At 41.9% G+C, this 19,136-nt stretch overlaps 1 protein-coding gene across 1 annotated transcript; it reads left to right on the top strand.

Moving 5' to 3' along the window:
* Positions 1-2,289: 2,289 nt before the first annotated feature.
* Positions 2,290-3,410, top strand: LOC6738595 (E3 ubiquitin-protein ligase makorin). The gene is made up of 2 exons (XM_016169286.3): positions 2,290-2,443; positions 2,506-3,410. The coding sequence occupies exon 2, from the start codon at positions 2,510-2,512 to the stop codon at positions 3,287-3,289; it is 780 nt and encodes a 259-aa protein (XP_016032442.1). The 5' UTR covers positions 2,290-2,443; positions 2,506-2,509; the 3' UTR covers positions 3,290-3,410.
* The last annotated feature ends 15,726 nt before the right edge of the window (positions 3,411-19,136 follow it).

The following is a 19,136-nucleotide window of genomic DNA, read 5'->3' as shown; positions in this document are numbered from 1 at the left end:
GAAAATGCATTTCCCGTATATATGTGCGCAGATATCCTTCCATTAGAAGGAGCCTCTGAGAGGCCGGTCGCCTTCGTTAGCTTTGACCGCAACAGGCAACAAATCAACTTAATTGTGTGTAGAACCGTCAGGGGCCAAACCATGTGACACTTCCTCGGCTTTGAAAGTTTTTGGCCCGAATTTGCATAGCAGCCATGTGGGCGAAGAGGTGGCCGGAAGTGCAGGATGGCTGTGGATATTTTCCATCATTTAAAAGCAACTCAAACGGCAATATGCTTGCGTCGCTCCGCTTGAGAAAATAAACATCCGCTCCATGGGCATTTAATTAGTGTCACTTCTCCTTCGGGCTTCTTCCGATTGCTCTGGTTTGATGGCTGTGGAGCGGTGGAAGGGGGGAAATATTGCCAGCAACAAGTACATTTAATTACACACACGAAAGTTTACGTCTCTTTTTACACGCTCCTCCCCTTTCCCCGCCCAGCAAAACTTCTCTAACTCAAGTCAACTTTTTATATTTCTTTGGCGCTGGCAAAAATTTTATTTGCCAATTTGCTCTGCTCTTGATTCTGTACTTCAGTGCTCCCCCGACCCCACCACCTCACATTTGTCATCTTCCTCTTCCTTGCAGTCACTCCCCTTCACATTTTGCAATAAGAAACAACACTCGCGTGACCCAGGGCAAATTTAATTTGAATGAAGCAGCATCAGCAGTGAGCACATTACGCATACGCCGCGTTGTACGCAGTTGTCTCACAGCAGCTGTTGGCAGCTGTTACTCCGCGTGGTGGCAACTTGGCATGCAGGCATTTTAGCCAAACGCAGACGAATAATAATAACAATATCATGCTTTGTCTGAGTAGCGCCTCCTGAAATTTTAATGACTAAATGTCACATTAACAGCCGAAATGGATTTGCACGACACAACAGTGCTGAGAAATGTGGCTCCTGCGAGCGAAGCGGAACCAAGCGGATCCAATACCTGGATACACTCTGAAAATTGGGGATAGCGTACATATATGCAGAGGTTATTTGAGATAAGTATCGATATTGATAATAGTAGATCCTTAAAGATACGCTTATGCCAGTTCTCCTAGTTTTTCCCAGTTAGACTGAAAAAATGTTTGGAAATTGAGTTTAAATTCAATTAAGATTTATAAAATCAGTTGCTTTCAATTTATTTTTCTGTCATCAATCTGTCGTGCTATTGCTGGTGCTGCAACCGCTGGCAGCTCCTCCGCGTGTCATGTGGCATCATCTCCACCTGGCGGATCTGCTCCACTGTTCATTTACCTCAGTCCATCAGACAAAGCTTATTTCGCGCTCGACTGCTCGACTCGGCTTGGGCCAACGCAGCAAACTGGCTGACTGAGTGAATGACTGACTGAGTCAGCGAGTGACTCTCGACTCCACCTGCCCACAACGGGAATATGTATACGTACCTGTGCCTTTATTATTCTTTCACCTCCATCGCCTTCGCCTCGCACACACATATGAGCAATCAACTTGGTGCTGCACGTAGCAAGGTAAATCTGGAACATAACTGCGGGTAATGACGGGGGATTCGGAAGGATGCGAGGATTGGCACGGAGGCGTCCTCCTGCAGCGTTTGATTTCAATTTGATTGAAATTGTTTGTTCGCTGATATCTTAAGCTGATTATATGCAGAGCATGCTTTGTGCGATTTCACTTGTTAACTGACTGCTAACAGAACATCGGTGGAAATCTACGATACATTTAATTGCGCTCTTATACCCTATTATTGAAAATTTGAACAACTTTTGTGATAAACAACAGACGCTACTAACACATACAAAGTTCATAATTCTGCTAATGGAAGCAAAGAAAGTGCCGTAGCATGCAGAATTGGAATGTCTTAGCAAGCAGTAAAGCGACTGCTTTAAATAGTGTCCATAGGGGTTCCCAGAATCTGCATGCGTAATTATCTTCCAGATCTTAAAGAGCTCAATATCTGAAAAGCACGAAGATTAACAGGGTTTTATCCCCACTAAAAAATAATTCGAAAATTAAAAGACGCGTCCAGTTTGGTGTTGCCACCTACAATGTAATATAGAGTTACCAGAGTGTCGAATCACCACATAACGCTTTTAAGCTGAAAGCCAGCGAAATCGTGATTTTGTGTTTCTACTCCAAAGATTCCGAGCATATCTAGCCATTATAACGTGGTCTGGACATCACATAAATACAGTATTTTGTCATTATGATATTGGAAACAGTTTCGTAAACTTTTTTCAACCCAACTGTTAAGTAGCTTGTTGGCAAAAAATTAGGAAAATAGGTTAAGGATACAAAATGCTCTGGTCACACTGCAGAAAGGAAATATCACCAGTCATAGCACGTGTGTGAAAAGGCAAAGTTGAAAATTGTGATTGCACTTGGCATTAAAGCTTCTTCGATTTGAGAAAACACCATTCCAATAAAGCAGGTAAATGTCCGCACCTTTCAGTGATTAGAAACCGTAAAAAAAACATCTTGCAATCATCGCAGCAAGATGAGTACAGTCGCAAGCAACGATCAGCACGAGGACACCGGTGTGTTGCCGATGCCCGGCACGGGCAGCCCCAGCTCCCAGATCCAGCAGAGGGGCAATGGCGCGATCGTGCCCAGCTACGAGCGTGCTACTGACGGCGAGCAGAGCGAGGCGCAGGCTTCAGCTAGCTGCACTGCAGTCGCTCTGGGTCCGTCAGGTGTTGCCGACGTAGTGAATGGGTCATCATCTGTGAGCAGCCCCGTGCAGCCGTCCTGGATGTGCTCCGTCGCCAGGTCCCAGGACAAGAAGTGCGGCATTTGCTTCGAGACGATCATGGAAAAGGAGGGAGGAGATAAGCGTTTCGGCATCCTGCCCAGCTGCAACCACGTGTTCTGCTTCCAGTGCATTTCCACATGGCGTCAGGGCAAGCAGTATTCCTATCAAGTGACGCGAACTTGCCCCGAATGTCGCGTTTGGTCTAACTTTGTATGTCCCAGTGTGGTTTGGGTGGATGAAAAGGAGGAGAAGGACCAGCTCATCAATGATTACCTCGCCGCTTTGAGTGCAAAAGACTGCAAGTACTTTAAAAAAGGAAAGGGCGTGTGCCTCTTTGGCAACAAGTGCTTTTACAAGCACGCTTTGCCCGACGGACAACTCATCGATGCGGGATTGCCGACCTATGCTCATTGGCTACCGATTCCACCTGATTTTATGGGGTTAGCCAATTGGTTTGTTGCTGATTACAGTAGTTCCGACGACTCCGATTTCTCGGATTTCTCGGATTCCTCGGACGAAAACTAGACTGCCAAAACTGGAGGAGATAGGAAAAAGCACCAAGTCGTTTCAGTTGGCTTACATCACAATCATTCACCACTTAATTCCAAGAATTTTGAGGCACTTTTTACTTGCATTCGATTTCCATCACGATTTCACTGAAGAAATATTAGTATCAATAAATAAGCAGTATAATTACATTTTGAAAATAGGTGCTGGTCTGGAACCTACAACTGATAACCTACAAACCTTAGACATTTAATATCAAGATATCAATGCTTTAACATAACTATTCTATTTTGGAGAACTTTCTTTCAAAATGAATCTCTATGATATACAATCACATTTTTTACAATTAAATAAAGGGGACTAAAATGAGAACTTTGTTTCTTTTTCTTTATCGGGGTCACCCCGCAATTCGAACTCTTTCGATTGTCCTTGGAGATCCAACGACATTTTGAGCCACACCTGAAAGGAACATCGCTTTTCCACTTGGCCATGTGCTCATTATCTAGCCAACCGCAATACGTAGAAACCCCGAGCCCCATTAGCAATCGTTATCTTCAGAGATGGCCAAGCGAATTCCCATTAACTGCATTTCAGTGAAATGTCAACTGGATTTTTCTCGTACCAGTTTTCCGCTTGGCTCGTCGCTGATGTGTTTCAGTTGCCTTTATCTGTATTTATTTTTGTTTTTGCCCGTGAGTATCCTTTTTGGCTGAAAGGATTATACGAGCTGCTGCTGACGTCCTTCTGCCGCATAAGTTGTGCAAATATATACACATGCAATGACTTACAACTGATTTAATATGATAATTGGAAAGTGAGTCAGGAGATAAAGCAACCCAAAGCCCTCGGCTTTCCCCCACTAAGTGCCACCTTGGATGTCGCTTTAAATGCCCCCACCGACTAACTAACTGGCTGACTGGCTGGGTCCTGAATGAATCACTTGCTGGCGTTTAGCATTCATGCAGGAAGACTTGAAAGGCTTCGCAGCCAACACCAAACATCGCTCTTTTTTTCAATTTTCAACTGCCTCAATTAGGCGGCTTCCCACACTCCCACTAACTCGTATATAACCCAACCGACTTAACTTAGCCAACCAAAAGCAACCAACTCGAGTCTAGCCAAAAGTGCAAAGGAAAGAAAAAGTTAGCATAAAATGCTTGTTATAAAATTTAATGAAACCACACACGAGCGCGGAGCGCATATTTTTGGAATTCCTAACTTTTTCAGGGTATAAATGAGGTAGATTACTCTGGGAAGCCAGGATGATAGGATTCGTTGTAGATTTTTAAAGGGTATCTATAATTGAAGACCACTTATATAATCTTTCCTTTGCCTCCAATAGAACATTTTGTTTTCATTTGACTAAGGTTGAGTAGGTTATAGTTAATGTTGCTGAGTTGAAGTGCATTTATGTTTCGGCTTTAAGCTTACCTAGGGTATTCTATGAGCCTTCACTTGAGAGTCGGAAAACCTTTCTTGTTGCTCTTTTCCGCTGACGTTAGCCCACTTTCCGCCCCTCATTTTTCGGGAAGCCAGCGCAACCATCTTAATGGTTTATGAATTTGCTTATCACGTATTTTTCTGGCAGGCCATATACGCGGTCGCTTTTCGCCAAATTAAATGGGTCGTACGTGTTTGCATAAAAGAGCTAAATTTCGTTGAGTGAGTGGGTTTTTTTTTCCTTTTCCCACCGAACGCTGAAGCTCTGGAGCCCCACAAAATGGTGGCGCTTCATTAGCCAATCGCTCGTCCATTCGGCCAACGGGAACCAGATGGAGCCGGAAAAAATAACCCTCACTTGGCTTCACTCGTTTTAATATTCGTGGAGTGTTTTCTTGGTCGCCATGTAAAATTTATTCGCTGAAAACTCATTTCGTTCTCCTCCCAGCGAATAAAAAGTACACAGAAAAGTTTAAGTTCGGAGCCAAAGTTTTCCATTTAACGCTTGCTTGACCAACAAATTCACTTTTATCCCCGAATGTCGCCGCCATTTCGCTTTGATGATCCGGATGCGGGTGTGAACACAACCGAAAGAAGTCGCAGTCCAGTGCCCCCATTATGTTTTCGGATTCCTTCCAGATTAGGCGAAACTAGTTGGTTTACTTTACAGAAAGCTATTTTAATGTGAAGGTAGTCCGACTACAGGACTACAATTATAAAACAAATGTAGTAGGTATACAAATGAATAAGTTATTTTTTAAATTTGTTATTTTAACTTTTATTAAGATTATTTGTATGCACCGAACTTCTTACGCAACTCCACTGCTCATTCTGATTATACTGAAGGAATATCTAATGGCTTTTGATTGGGTCTGGGGAAACTGCGGTCCAAGCCAAGGCAATCAATTACAAAATCCGTGAAAAAAGGGACGTCTTCCTATTTGTCTTAACCATCCCGGTGATTCTCTCTGCTCATCTTGCTCCGCGGGGACTTGCCATCTTTTCTAATCAGTTTGATGCAACCCAAGTAGCGGGAACAGAGCCTGGCTCATTAGGAAGTCAACTAGACCGCCAACAAATTGTCTTCTTTGGGTTGTCCCACAGCTTCCTAGGGGTTGGGTAGGTGGCTTTTTGCACCGGCACGTGCCCGGGAAAACGAGTGAAAAATACCCAAATAGTTAGCAGTCTTGCACTTGTCTTTATTGAGCGGATCCAACTGTTTGTGGGTGTGCCAAGCTGTCAGCCAGTCATCCAGTCAGTTTGTCAGATGGTCAGTTAGGCAATCTGTCAGTGGTCAGTGGTCTGTCGGTCCATCTGTCAGAGGTTTGTCCGGTGGTTTGGGCTAATAATCTGATTGACTTGGGGCCGCCGAACTGTTTCCTAACATCCTAAGTCAACAGAAGCACACAGAGTAAACCATTTTGGCATTTTCATTTATGAAACTAGAAGCCGTCCTTAAGTGATTTTCGGGTGGCACAAGCTGAAAGTATTATGATATATACATAAATATATCTGCTAACTCGTTTTGCAGCTTTTACTTTTCCATTAGTGCAGATATTTTGTTGAATGCATCCCCAAGGTAACCTTTGACTCACATTTCCTGTTCCCCTCCGCCCCCCTGGCTGGGATTTTAAAATCCATTTGAAGATATTTGCTCGATTTCTGCTGTATGGGAGCACGGCAAAAAAGGAAGATATATACGGAGTACCCAGAGCGTCGCATTATGAGACGACAAAAATTGAAAACTAAAGTGCACTTGTGCGTCCTCCTCGGGGATCGAGGGATGGAGAAATGGAGGACTATATATATATATGTATGTATGCAGATGGGGCCTGGCACGGACCCGATGGAGAGTGGTTCGGTTTCGGGCATGGTCGACCGAAATCCAACCAGAAAAGGCATGCTCGTTAGCATTCACTTGACTTGGCCGGCACTTGGCTCCGTTTCTTTTGGTCCTGGCTGTGTTTTGGTTTGCATATTCCCCGAATTTTCAGTTCATTATATTTGCGGGCATTCAAGATATGGGACACTTTTCAAATTGACTAAGTGTTCGGGGAGCCAGTATTCCACACGTGATAAATATCTATTATTAATGATATATACGGAACGTACATACAGGAAGAGAAAGTTAACAAGTAAAAGGTATTTGCATAAATTCTGTCAATATTTTAACTACAAAGTTAGATCCAACTTCGATTCGTATTGTAGTAAAGTTGGTTTTGTTCTTTAACAAGTTAAGTTAGGAATAAACTGAATAAGAATAACAGAAACTTTTTGGTATTTACTAAATAGTTAATTAATATATTTAAATTCTTCGTGCTCCATTTAATGCTTTTAAAGTCAGATTCCATTCAATAAAGCTCATTTATTTGTATAGCTCAAAAAGAATACTTTTTGCTTACTTATTACGCAAAATCGAATGTTTGCAATGCTTAATGCATTGTCATCACATTCGTTTTTTATTGAAAGCGTGTTCGGTTGGAGTGCGGTGAAGTAAACAAAATCCTTAGTTGTTATATTTCCCCTTTTCTACAGTTTGTGTTTGATACTCGAGTGGCTCTTGTAGCACGCGCGCCATTTTTCAGGATAAATAACGAGGCAAATTTGGGTAAACGATAGGTTGGTTGGTTGGTCGGGAAAACGGGGCACTTTTCTGCCTTTGGGCAGAACGAATTGCGGCAACCGCGGATCCGCTGGAAAATCCCCATCCAAAATCCAACTGAAAGTGAGGCTGGTGGAAGGATTTGGCGTCGACGGCAATGGCAGCCGAAAATGTTCACGTTTTGAGTACATCCCATACGCGGAATCGATGCACGCTGATTGATTGACAATAAGCGTAAAGTGCCGGCTAAGACAAATGTGATTTGATTCTTTTGCACATGTGAAATGCTGCAGTCTGACAAATATGATTAAATCGTGCCGCGGATATATACCCATGGCATTTGGCTTTGATTTGCATTACCATCTGCCTGTTTGGGATGGCTTTTCCAGCCAGCCAAATTGATTAATTGGCAGCGACACAATGACTCTTACACTTACTTCCTTGTGGGCTTTTCCATTGTTTTTAGAATGCGAATCGATGATAAATGAAGTGAAACGTGCCGAGCGTGGCTGTCCGCAAAGCATTATGCAAAAGTTCTTGGCCGTTTCATTGGGGAAAATGATGCGTGAGCAATTTTCCAAAAAGTTGAATTAAATGGAAAATGCCATCTCGCCATTGGGCAGTCGGCAAATTCTTGCGGTCTGCTTTTGTCTTTTCAATTAAATCGAATAATGCCAATCGAAGCGTGTTGAATAAATTTTGATTACGTGAACTTTTTGAGAGCGCATCGCACTTCAAGAAAGTGCTAATGCAAAAGTTATGTACACGGGATTATGTGGCTGTGAAAAAGTTATGTAAGTGACAAGAAATAGAAAACTTAAATGCTTTGTTAAGATATGTATCAAGTATTAAAGCTTGAAACTGAATCAGGTGGCTATTAAACCTTTAGAATCACGAACATTTCCTTCACTGTATGTGTTATTTATCACAATTTTGCGACTTATTAAATCTTACGAAAGTTTCAGACAGCGTTGCAATTACATTACCGAGCTGGCCCAAATTTTTCAGAAGCCCTAATCTGTCTTTGAGTATTTCGTTGAGTGCTCAGCCACCCACAGGGCGTATGCGTAATGCACTGCTGGCAGCGGCTAAACTCCGTTACTGCTTCCCGCACTAATTGCTTTAAGCACATAATTATACAGTCATCCAGCCCATGACAACACACATACACTGCGAAAAACGAAAAACACAAACAAGGGGAACGCGCACACTGAGCTGCACACACGGCGTATGCGTAATATGCTAATTTATCATACTTTTTATGCCACTCGCCCAACTCGCACAACTTTATGGCAGGGCAAAACATGAAAAATGCAAAAATGTAAAACAGTCGCCGACCCCGGCACCTATGCGTGGCTATAAATTTGCTGGTTCGCCCCAGTCTCGGGAGTGGAGCCCCTTTTTTTTTGGGGTTCCGCTCCTCGTTCTTCTCACTTTGCTACACTGGAACAAAAGGCACTGACATGCGCCCCAAACACACACACACACGTGCGGGGAAAATGAAAATTGCTGAAACGAAACCTCGTTTTGGACTCTTGAGTTGAGAATTTGAAAATTAAATGAAGTCAGTGACTGTGTCAGTGACGGAAATGAGTTTGTCTCCTCGCCAAGGACCTCCCTCGACTTCCCTGCCCCGAAAATACACACAAAACAGTTAACGTTGCATGAAGTCGGCACTCGGAGTATTTATGACTTTTGAAGTTGTATGTTGAATGAATTCATTAGCATTTGGCATTTGCATGGGGACTACCAGATAGAGACTGGGGCCAAGGCACACATTCAAACTAGGTGGGGTGGTTAGGACCTGCACCCGCGTCTGCTCCGAAACTCCCATCAATCATCTGCTAAAATGTTGAGCCATAAATTCATCGTGTTCAATAGGCAGTCGTCGGTCAGATGAGAGCCGGTTATTTGTGCTCGGCAGTAAACTAACTGCTCAAGTGTTGCAGTTGATTGACCAAATTGAATTATGCTTTGTGGCTCCAACTACGGCCTGTGCAGCTCCATTCCGATGGCTTGGACTGCAATAGTTCCTACTTCCAGTCGGGCCGGAACAATCAGCAAAGTTATATTAAAGTGCACATGTGAGATTAAAGTCTGTCAAATGCTTTATATGATTAACATTTTAAGTTAATAATTACCTACTGTTTGGCTTTCTTAGTTTAAAGTGAGCTTCCAGCAGTTTGTACATAAATAAGCTTACAAAGTATTCAATTTACCATCGTAAAATGTGCTCTTCATTTAATTAAAATACTTTACTCACAATTACTTTACTGTACAATTTCCGATGAAAAGTAAATTGTCAGAACAATTTAAATGCTTAAGCGCGGGAAACAATTAGTTTTGCATTTACTGACCAACATTCTCTTTTGTTTGGCTTTGCTACGTAATCAAATTAAGAGTTAAAAATAAAAAAAAATTCTACAAAATTAGGCTGAAGGCAAAGTGTGCTTGTGAACCCTTGAACTTTTTGCGACATCTTAGAACACAAAAAGCGACAAGGAGGAAATTAATACGCCTGAATGCTTGGCTAATAAGCAAACAAAATTTTCCGCAATTTGTGTCAGTTGAAAATGTGAACAAAACGATCAAATTGTTTGATGCTATTTGCCTTTTGAATCCGCATCTGCCATCTCTTTCGTCGGAAGCTATCCATCTCTGTCGCTCACTGTTATTTTCTGGGGACAACAGACAGGAGTCTGTTTACTGGCGACTTTATACTCGCTGTTTACTTGCGTACAAACAAACGCAATTTGCTTTTATTGAGTGCAAATGTTTGTTTAATATTTTCCAATTTAATTTACAGCCATTCTCGGACCGGAGTCAGTTCGGTTTAATATTATATCATTTCGGACCGATTTATTCTGCTTCGTTTGTAGTTCGCATATTAAATCCTTTTTTTTCTGAGTGAGATATATAATTTGATGGATTTCTTTATTTACTTACTAGCTGGAATGGCTTTATGCATTTTTAATCATGCGCCCCCGATTTCGATGCGCATTTTTTTGACATGACTTGTGTTAAAATGTTGTTTGATTCGGACAAATTAATGAATTCTACTTTAAAATGGAGTGTTAAAAATTGTTGGTGAGCAGTTTAAGAAACAAGCTCATGCTCAAAATTTCCTAAAATAAAAGAAAGGATTATTTAAAATTTATGTTTACATAACAATGAAATAGCATAAAAACAAAGACAAGGTAGACAGACCATATCATCAGCTTCCTTAGCAGCCTTTGTTTAATGGAAAATAGTGCAGATGGCAGACTTGCTGAATATCTTTTTTGCAAATAATTTGGTATTCTGTTCTCCAGACTCCATTGTCTAGTGTCTTGCAGTTGGATTTGAATAAAATGCAAACGTCTGGCTTACATTTAAATTATCAAATGTCTGGGAATGTGCAAATAATTTTTACCTTGCATAACGGTGCAGACAACTTATTGCGTTGCGTTGCCAAATTTGAATAACATGAGCAGCGAGAAGTGTTGCCTACTTTTTGGGGCAAATTAGTTAGATATGTTTCGCGCATAATTACCCCTCGAAATTGAAAGTTTCATTATGTCATGCTGCCTGCTGAGTTATCAACACTTGGCAGGATTCTTCTCGACACTGCTTAGCCATTCAAGAGCACCTTTCAACCGCTGCCGCCCATAATAAAACATTTCCACAGCCAGCGAACAAGTTGCTAAGCCGATTCAACCGCAGCTGCTTCAGCCGCTATACACTAAACAGTACTATATTGCTGCTCCTCCAGCTCTTGATCCTGCTCCCAAGGCTCTCACGGCTCCTTTGCATCCTTTGGCTCCTTTAACTAAGCCCAAACTCAGCTCGGGCTGTTCAACAGCCGCGTCACATTTTGCTAATTGCCAAGCGGCAGCAGCGGCACAAACTTCGACAAGGACACGACAACTTTGCGCCCTCTCTTTCTTCTGCTTTTGCCACTTCTTTTAGCCAAAACACTGAGGGAAAAGCAAATAAAAAGGTTGTACTGGTAAAAAATAATTAATTAATTGTACATTTCAGACACCAAAAATTGCTACCTTTGGAACGGAAATTTAAGGAAACGACTAGTTTTGTAATTGGTAAAAAAATTCCTTAAAAATCAGTCGCCATTATGAAGGACTTCGCATGCATTATAAAATAAATTTTAAAGTTTACAGAGCGCGTCCATGAGAATATACAAGTAGCTTTTCTCGCAGAGTGCTACCTTTAAATTAATGAAATCATAACGCAGCCCGGCTGCTCTTGGCGGGGGGAAACTGTTTTCAGGTTGCCCTTACAATTTAATTGCTAATTTTTTCTATTTTCGCCGTTGCTCCCCTTCTCCCCCTGCACCATTCCCTCACCTTGAGCCAAGCTTGATTGCTGTTTTTGTGTAAGGGCAGCGAATAGCAGAAGGGGGTGCATATTTTTAAATTCCATTAGCCTGGGGCGCTGCTCGTGCTGGGTAAATTCAATTTACATTAGATGGCAGCGCTGCGAACTAAACTTGGCATAACCCGATATCCGGATAAAGTTTGCCGGCCCTAAAAGACCTTGCCTTGGAACGCTCCCCAGCAAAGTTGCCCCAGGTTGCATATGAGCAGGCCGATGCAGTTGCAGTTGCACTCGATTAGGCTCAACTGGGCACAAATCTGGCTAATTGCCGAGTCTTGCCTGAGCGCTGTAATTGCTTATTACACGGCAAACCAACTCACAAATCCCAGCAACTAACTAACCCCTCGACCTCGGCCTTCCGCCCCCTCGGGCGACACCACCCCAACTACGACATTGTCAACTCGCCGTGTGGCACTGCTGCACTGAGAGAAACTTTGCAGTCGCATGCACTTCTGACTATAGCATGTGTACCATATACCTCACGAGTCGAACTTGAATTGAAAAGTGGCTACGGCTTCATCCTATATCTTTTTTAAATCCCATAAGTGGTAAGGTCGCAGTAGAAAATCCCTAATTGAGGACCAGTTTAAATGGCTTTATTCAGTGCCATAGGTAGCAGACGTGCAGTTACTGTGGCTGTAGTAATTGCCATTCCGGCAGTCGGCCAGAGGCATTTTGATTGCATTAAGCGGCTGCCTGGATAACGCAAAAAAAAAAAATGTCCTGTGAAAGGGGAGAAAGTGAGTGGAAAGCCAAGCGACCAAGTTGTTTGTCTCGGTGGTCCACTTATACCCCATGAAAAGCCATTTAAAGGGACTCAGCCTCAGGGCTGCGCGAAGTAGCTTAGTTTACCTCCTTATAAACCAGTTTACACCAATCAACTCGTTACACAACACTGTTTAATCAGCGCACATTTCAATTATAGTAAGCCTGGGCCAATGCGAATAACCCAATTACCTCAGTTGGAATTACGTCATGTAACTCCACAAATTGTTGTAAATTGATAATAAAATTAACCTTATAAAAAACCGAATAAAGTTGCCAAGCATTGGAACGGATCGCAATAAAAGCCGGAGTCATGAAGTCCTTGGTGATGGTTATTTTTTTTAAATATTCCCCACGACCAACGGGAATCGCGCGACGTCGAAAAATCAGTTAATTAATTAAGTATATTTACACACAACACACAAAAGAGAAGCTGCCATTAAAAAGAGGGGAGTGCGAAACTAAGAGGTGGAGCCATTGGCATTGCCTTTTGCACTTTTCCCTTTACCCTTTGTTGTTGGCCCCTCATCCTTTTTTTTTACTTTTTTGTATTTTTTATTCAGAAGCAACAATTGAGGTTAAGTGATTGTTGAGCGTGTAAGTGGCGCTCGTTAGCCGCTGACAAGACGTGTTCATCAGCATGTGGCCCACACCGACAGACACTCACACAGACAAACACACACACAGACGAACAGACTCGCACACAGACGCATTCGTCAGCAGGAGAGCCAAAGGATATTCCTGAAGTCGACAAACGACTGGCAGTTAGAGCTGAAAAAAGGAATGCAAAGAGCAAGAGCGACCGCCATTTAAATCGGTAATTTTTCATTTGACATCCCAAAAAGCTGAAAACTTTTTACCTCATTCCCCACACCCATCTCGCATTTTGGAACCACAGGTAACATTCACCTGACCAATCGCCCCAAATGTTGTGCAATTAATTAGCAGCTGAGTGCCATTTTCCCTGCCCTTTTGCTGCGAGAAATTAATTTACAAGCCCACTTCGTTGGAAATTCTGCATGCAATTTGTAACCACACTCGATAGGACATCTGTTCCAAACCTCTATAAAGATTTGAGTATGATTGGGAGATATTTTTAGAACATATTCAAGTTCATAAACTTAGAAGAAACTTCTATATATCCACTCATAGAATATATATCCATACTTAGAAATATATTATGTTATAATATGGTCTTTGATCTTAATTTGCCTTGCCTAAGTTGATGTATGTTGGTGAAGCTGATGACTGAGCAGAGTATCTTAAAAGTTCCACTCAAGGAATAATAAAGAACATCTTACTCAAAGTGCGCGTTCCATTTATCGTGCAGGTGCTCCGCTCCTTTCTCCTATTAAGTTTATCTCGTTTCTGTGCTTCAGTTGTAGATAATTCATCATATGAATTACTCAACCCATTTCGCAAACTGTCAATCTCGGCGGCACGAACACCTACAACTCGCCCTTCGCTTTTCCAAGTTTTGCCCCTTACCACGCCCACAATCACAGCTGCATGAATGGCTCCACTTTTAAGCGGTACTAATGGGTATGTTGAATTCTTAACAGTTCCTAACTATATACCAGGCTTATTGTATACTTTTTTTTGTATTGTATTCTTTAATAATAGAACAACTTAGCACTGAAACATTTTTATTTTAAAAGTAAATGTAATTGCATTACAATTAATAGGTATTCTTTAGTCGACTATAATTATCCTTTATGGCTTCTTTACCAAGGAGCTGCTCATTTTTATGGCCTGCCATGTTGTTTTGTTCTTGTTGCTACTGGCAGCCACATTCCTTACCCCTTTGGCTTTTCCCGCCGTTTTTCACTTCGGTTACCGACACAACGCCATGTGTCTTGGCCTTCCCCCGTTTTTCAAACTCCATCCGCTTGGGTTCTTTTATTATTTTTTGTAAATTTTCAACTGTAATCACATCATTTTACATCATATTTCATACTTCATCTTGTTTCGGGCGAATGCAAAAAAAAGTGGTATGAAAGGTGGGTAAAAAAACATCAGCTGCTGTCCCCTGTTCTTCATCCTGTATTCTCGTGTCCTTGTCCGGGATGCCACGTTTCCAACTCGCTTTCGTTTGCCATGAAACACCCATGTGATGGGACTATGTGTGGATATGGAGCAACCCGAGGATGGACATAATCACAAATACTTGCTCCCATCGCACAGGAAATTACTTTAATCAGCGACTCAGGGAAGCACAACAAGCCATCAGGAATAGCACAAAAATAGTTTTAACTTTGAAAAAAGAAGCGAATTTAGCGCATTTAAGAAATAATTTTTATTAAAAATGCTAGATTATTCGGAGATTTATATGCATTTAAATTACAAAGAGCAGATAGTAGAAATTGTTATTAAATTAAGCGTGTTTCTGCTTTTACAAATATAAATAAATATTTTAGCTTTGCATTACCATTACTTTGCATTAGCGTATAACTGGTATCGAGGAACTTGATTTTGGAGTTCTGTTAGCGTTTGATAATATACTATAAACCTATAATTAGAAAATTGTTATTTTCTTTCATATATGTATTTATTACATTTAAGATAAGATAAGCGGTAAGTTTTAAGACTATAGAGAACATTTACATATACTGGCAACATAGAGTATCTTTGACAACGATCTCCATTTAGTGTCGGTCAATAAATAGGACCTCGTAAAATTATCGGATAAATTAAATACTTAAATATGGAAGTCTACGAATAGTCATAAAACCAATCAAAGGACAATGCGAATAAACGTTTCGGCCCGCAATTTTATTATCAACAAGCTTCGGAGAAAGTTTCGGACTTGAAGTTTTGCATAATTTCCAGTTGAACGGTCACAAAAGAGCGGAACAAAGCCCTCAAGGGTTGAGGAAAGCCATTCCGACCAACATTTAACGACGCATAAAATTTATAAATATTGGTGGGGGAATCGGGCTTCCTAGATGGGTCAACTGCGAATATATTTTGCATAATTAATGCAAATTGCAATTTTTATGTATTTGTATTGGCCGAATCCTTGGGATTTTCCCGGATTTCTCTGCCTCTTAAATCAGTTTTTTTCGCTGCCTCGCTAAGGACATCAATTGGAAATTACAATGTAAATTAACTCGATGTAAAAGTTTTCCTGCAGCTCAAGCTGTTTGCTGCATACTTGATCAGATGAATTAGGACTCGGTTCGCTCGACTTGAGTTCATTTGAGAGTTGGAGCATGGTTGGTTGGACTGAGGACTCCCAAGTCCGGAGTCCGAATAGAAATTGATTTCTGCCCACCCAGATTGCTGCCCCCATATTGCCCCACCCAGCGACGGAAACTGGCAAGAGGCGGAAACATTCGCGTCAACATAAGCTCCCACGCTCCTACACATTGGCAACAGTTTGGCACGCGTATCGGATGGGAATCGGGTAAACCGGGAAAGTAAGTTTCGAAATTGGGCCGACAGGCTGACAGCCGGGAAAGCTGCGTGCCAGTCCCCTAAACATGACAGGCGGACAAAAACAAAGCAGTATTAAAAACTCATCATCCGGCCGCGTTGCAGCGCCACAAGGAAAAATGCCATGCAATGGAAAAGCGCTCTGCGAAGAAGCGAAGGAAAAGCGGGGAAAAACGGGCAAAAGCAGTGAAAATCTGCCGCCTTCGCTGCTGCTACCGGCAATCGCAGGTTGACTGACATTTGGAATGCAGCGGAGCTTCGTTCTCGTCGTCCTGCCGCCTGGGGGCCCACTTAAGTGGTAAGGATAACAGCCAACTGTTGTTGGCAGCTGGCGATGGGACAATGAACTCTCCAGTCGCCACTTGAACCAAGGTAAACCGATCTAGCTGGATGATTTAATTGCTGTCTTTAATATTCGTCCCAGTGATTTAAAATCATATTTAAAAAATCAACAAAAATCCTTAAATCAAGAGGAAAATAGTTAGTAGTCCTCAAACAAGACTGTTCTATCGATAGAGTTAAGACGATTTGCTTAAACATCGTTTTTAGATTAATACATAAAATGGTTGCTTGAATACTCAATGGAAATTAGCCAATATAAAAAATATCCTTTGAGTGGTGTACTGATGTGCTGATGTGTCCGCCAACAAACCAAACAGTTCGGGCACGCCATAAGATCATAATGCGCTGGATTATATGCAGCTGGCATGCCAAGCAGCGATTACGAGTAACCATCCACCGCTCATTTGGAGTTGGTCGAAACCTTAAGGTTGAATACACACTCCCTGTAATCGTATGTGTGGCGGCTCTTCAGTTTCCGTTCGAGTGCATTCGGGAAATTAATTGCTTTGCACTCAAATATACAACTCTTGGTGTTCACCGCCACCCACTCTGCGCCCAGTCGTGTTGACATTAATCAATGACAATTTGGCATGGCCAGGCGCGTCTTCGAGTAGGCAGTAGCAGAAAACCGGACGAGAGCCACTCCAAAGTGTCAATATCAAATGAATTGCAATTAAGCATAATCCATCAGGCCATGTGTGAGTGGGCGGAAGTGCGAGAAAGAGTTTGTCACCCGCTGGTAATGCCAATTAATGATTGTCGGGCTGCAATCGCATTCTCGAGCCACTTAAACACTCTGGGCGTTGACAATTAAAATGTTCCCTCGTTTCGCCACCTCCTTGTGGTCCTCCTCTCTCATTATACAAAAGTCCTGCAGAGCTGCAATTGGGACAGAAAAAAGTCAAACATTCTGCAACTGCTCTGAAATACCTCTTAAACGGCATGCGAAATATTATCAGACAAAGAAATGAAATACTTTCTATTTTTAGCTATGCTTAATCATAATCTGTAAGCAATATTACACACTTCGGTTTATTGAATGAAAATATATTTGAATTCCATTTTCTTATAATTTATATTAATTATAAATACCCTTTTGGACCTCAAATACCCTGTAAAAGAAAAAAAAAACAGCGGACGTCATACGGTTGTCCCGTTCTGCCTGCCGGAAACGGAAATGATAAGCGAGTGTCAACTTGCCAACTGCTTTTCAGCTTCCTCTGCCGGTCGAGTGTGTGTTGTGGTTTTATTTTTGTTGAATTTAATTAGAAAAGTTAGTTGGGCCTGGGCCTGGTCAGGTGCATGACCTGTTCCCCTCACCGCTCACCTCGCCAGCTGCTGAAGACGCCTCATTTACTCTTTTGGCACAAAAGTCGAAGCCACTTTTGATAAGTGCGTGCTGCGAAAAAGTTGCTCAAATTTCCAGCACCACCGAAAACGTGACAAAAACTTGTCAATGCACACGAAGTGGCGAGGAACCGGGATGGTGCCGAAAATTGCCAAAATGGAGAGGAGGTCCACCAGCAAAGGTCCGACAGAGCGTGTCGAGTATGCAAAATAGGATGGGTTGCAAGGACAGCGACAAATGTCCGACATTAGCTGGAGAGCCCGAGCAAAAAAAGTGGAATAACTCATATTTGTGCGGCCCGAAAGTCGAAATACCCTATGGATTCCATTTTTGTTGGAAGCTAAAGTGAAATACCCCGAAGCAAATTTATCTTAGTTTAAAAAGGACTCTAGAAATAGACACTTAGCTCTTTACAAGAGAAAACGAAGAATCACTTTGCTGCACATGAGTACAGAGTAAACAATTCTTTGAAATAATGAGTATCTGAAAATTGATTACAGTTTGTGCCAAATTATTATATGTTGTTTTTCATTATCCGTATTCTGTGTGAAATAATAGTTTTGTTTATCTGGAATTAAAATATACAATTAAATTAAATTGAAATAAACCACATCATTTTATTCAACTTAATTCTTCCTTTTATAAAATATGTTTCTACGTAATATCTATTTAATTTTTAGCATTAGTTACAATGAACATCAATATATGTCAGATTGTTTTTAGCTCACAGAAAAACCAAAGGACAACCTAGAAGTGTGTGCAATCGATGAGGAAGTGAGAACTTGGGCCAGGACAAAGTAGAGGAGCAAGTTCGCTGCTGGTAACCTCGTTTATTATGTCATCGGGACAGCGAGCGGGGAAACCATTTCGAGCGCTCTGCAGGAGGTGCCAATGGGTTGGTGGGTGGTGCAGCACCCACAGGTGATTGGGCAGGTGTGCAAAAAGGACGAAGGCACGTGCTCGGGGCAGAGGCGCAAAAGAGTGCGCACGACCAAACCGCGCGGAGGAAAAGTTTCGCTGGTGGAATGCCGTTGGAGACCCACTGGAATGCAGCGGGTCGCATCGGGGTCTCCAACTTGCTGGGCCGGGATCGGGTGTGCCGGAATCGTAACTGTAAACTTATGCAACTGGGCAACTGAGCTTGTTTAGATTTATAAGCTGCCACTGTCCTTGGATGGGCGTTGTCCGGTGGGCGGTCGCTGGTAAAATGCATTGAAGGTAAAAGTTGAGTGCGGAGTTGATGCTTCCTATCAGCGAGCTGCAGATATTGAAGTTAGCCTCCTCCTGCAGACATACACAATGAAGTTCCTGATTGGGGCTCAGAATATAGAGGAAATTACTTTGAAAAATATAAAATCTAACTATTAGGGTCGCAAAAAAGGATAAACATAGTGCATTTTTAAACTCTAACTAGGTAAATGTGCCATAAACATACAAAGATTCTTCAATGTTGACCAAGTGTTGCCTGGCTAGGCATTTCACAGATCCCTCTTAAAATCCAGAAACTGACTTTCACACAATTCTATTTTTCGTAAATTAATTTATTTTTCTTATGTCAT

Source organism: Drosophila simulans, chromosome 3L (genome assembly GCF_016746395.2).
Source record: "Drosophila simulans strain w501 chromosome 3L, Prin_Dsim_3.1, whole genome shotgun sequence".
NCBI classification, from domain to species: Eukaryota; Metazoa; Arthropoda; class Insecta; order Diptera; family Drosophilidae; genus Drosophila; species Drosophila simulans.
This window is presented reverse-complemented; position numbering and strand designations above follow the sequence as displayed.

Coding starts and splice junctions, on each gene's coding strand:
- LOC6738595 (XM_016169286.3), top strand. CDS start 2,510: ATGAGTACAGTCGCAAGCAACGATCAGCACGAGGACACCGGTGTGTTG.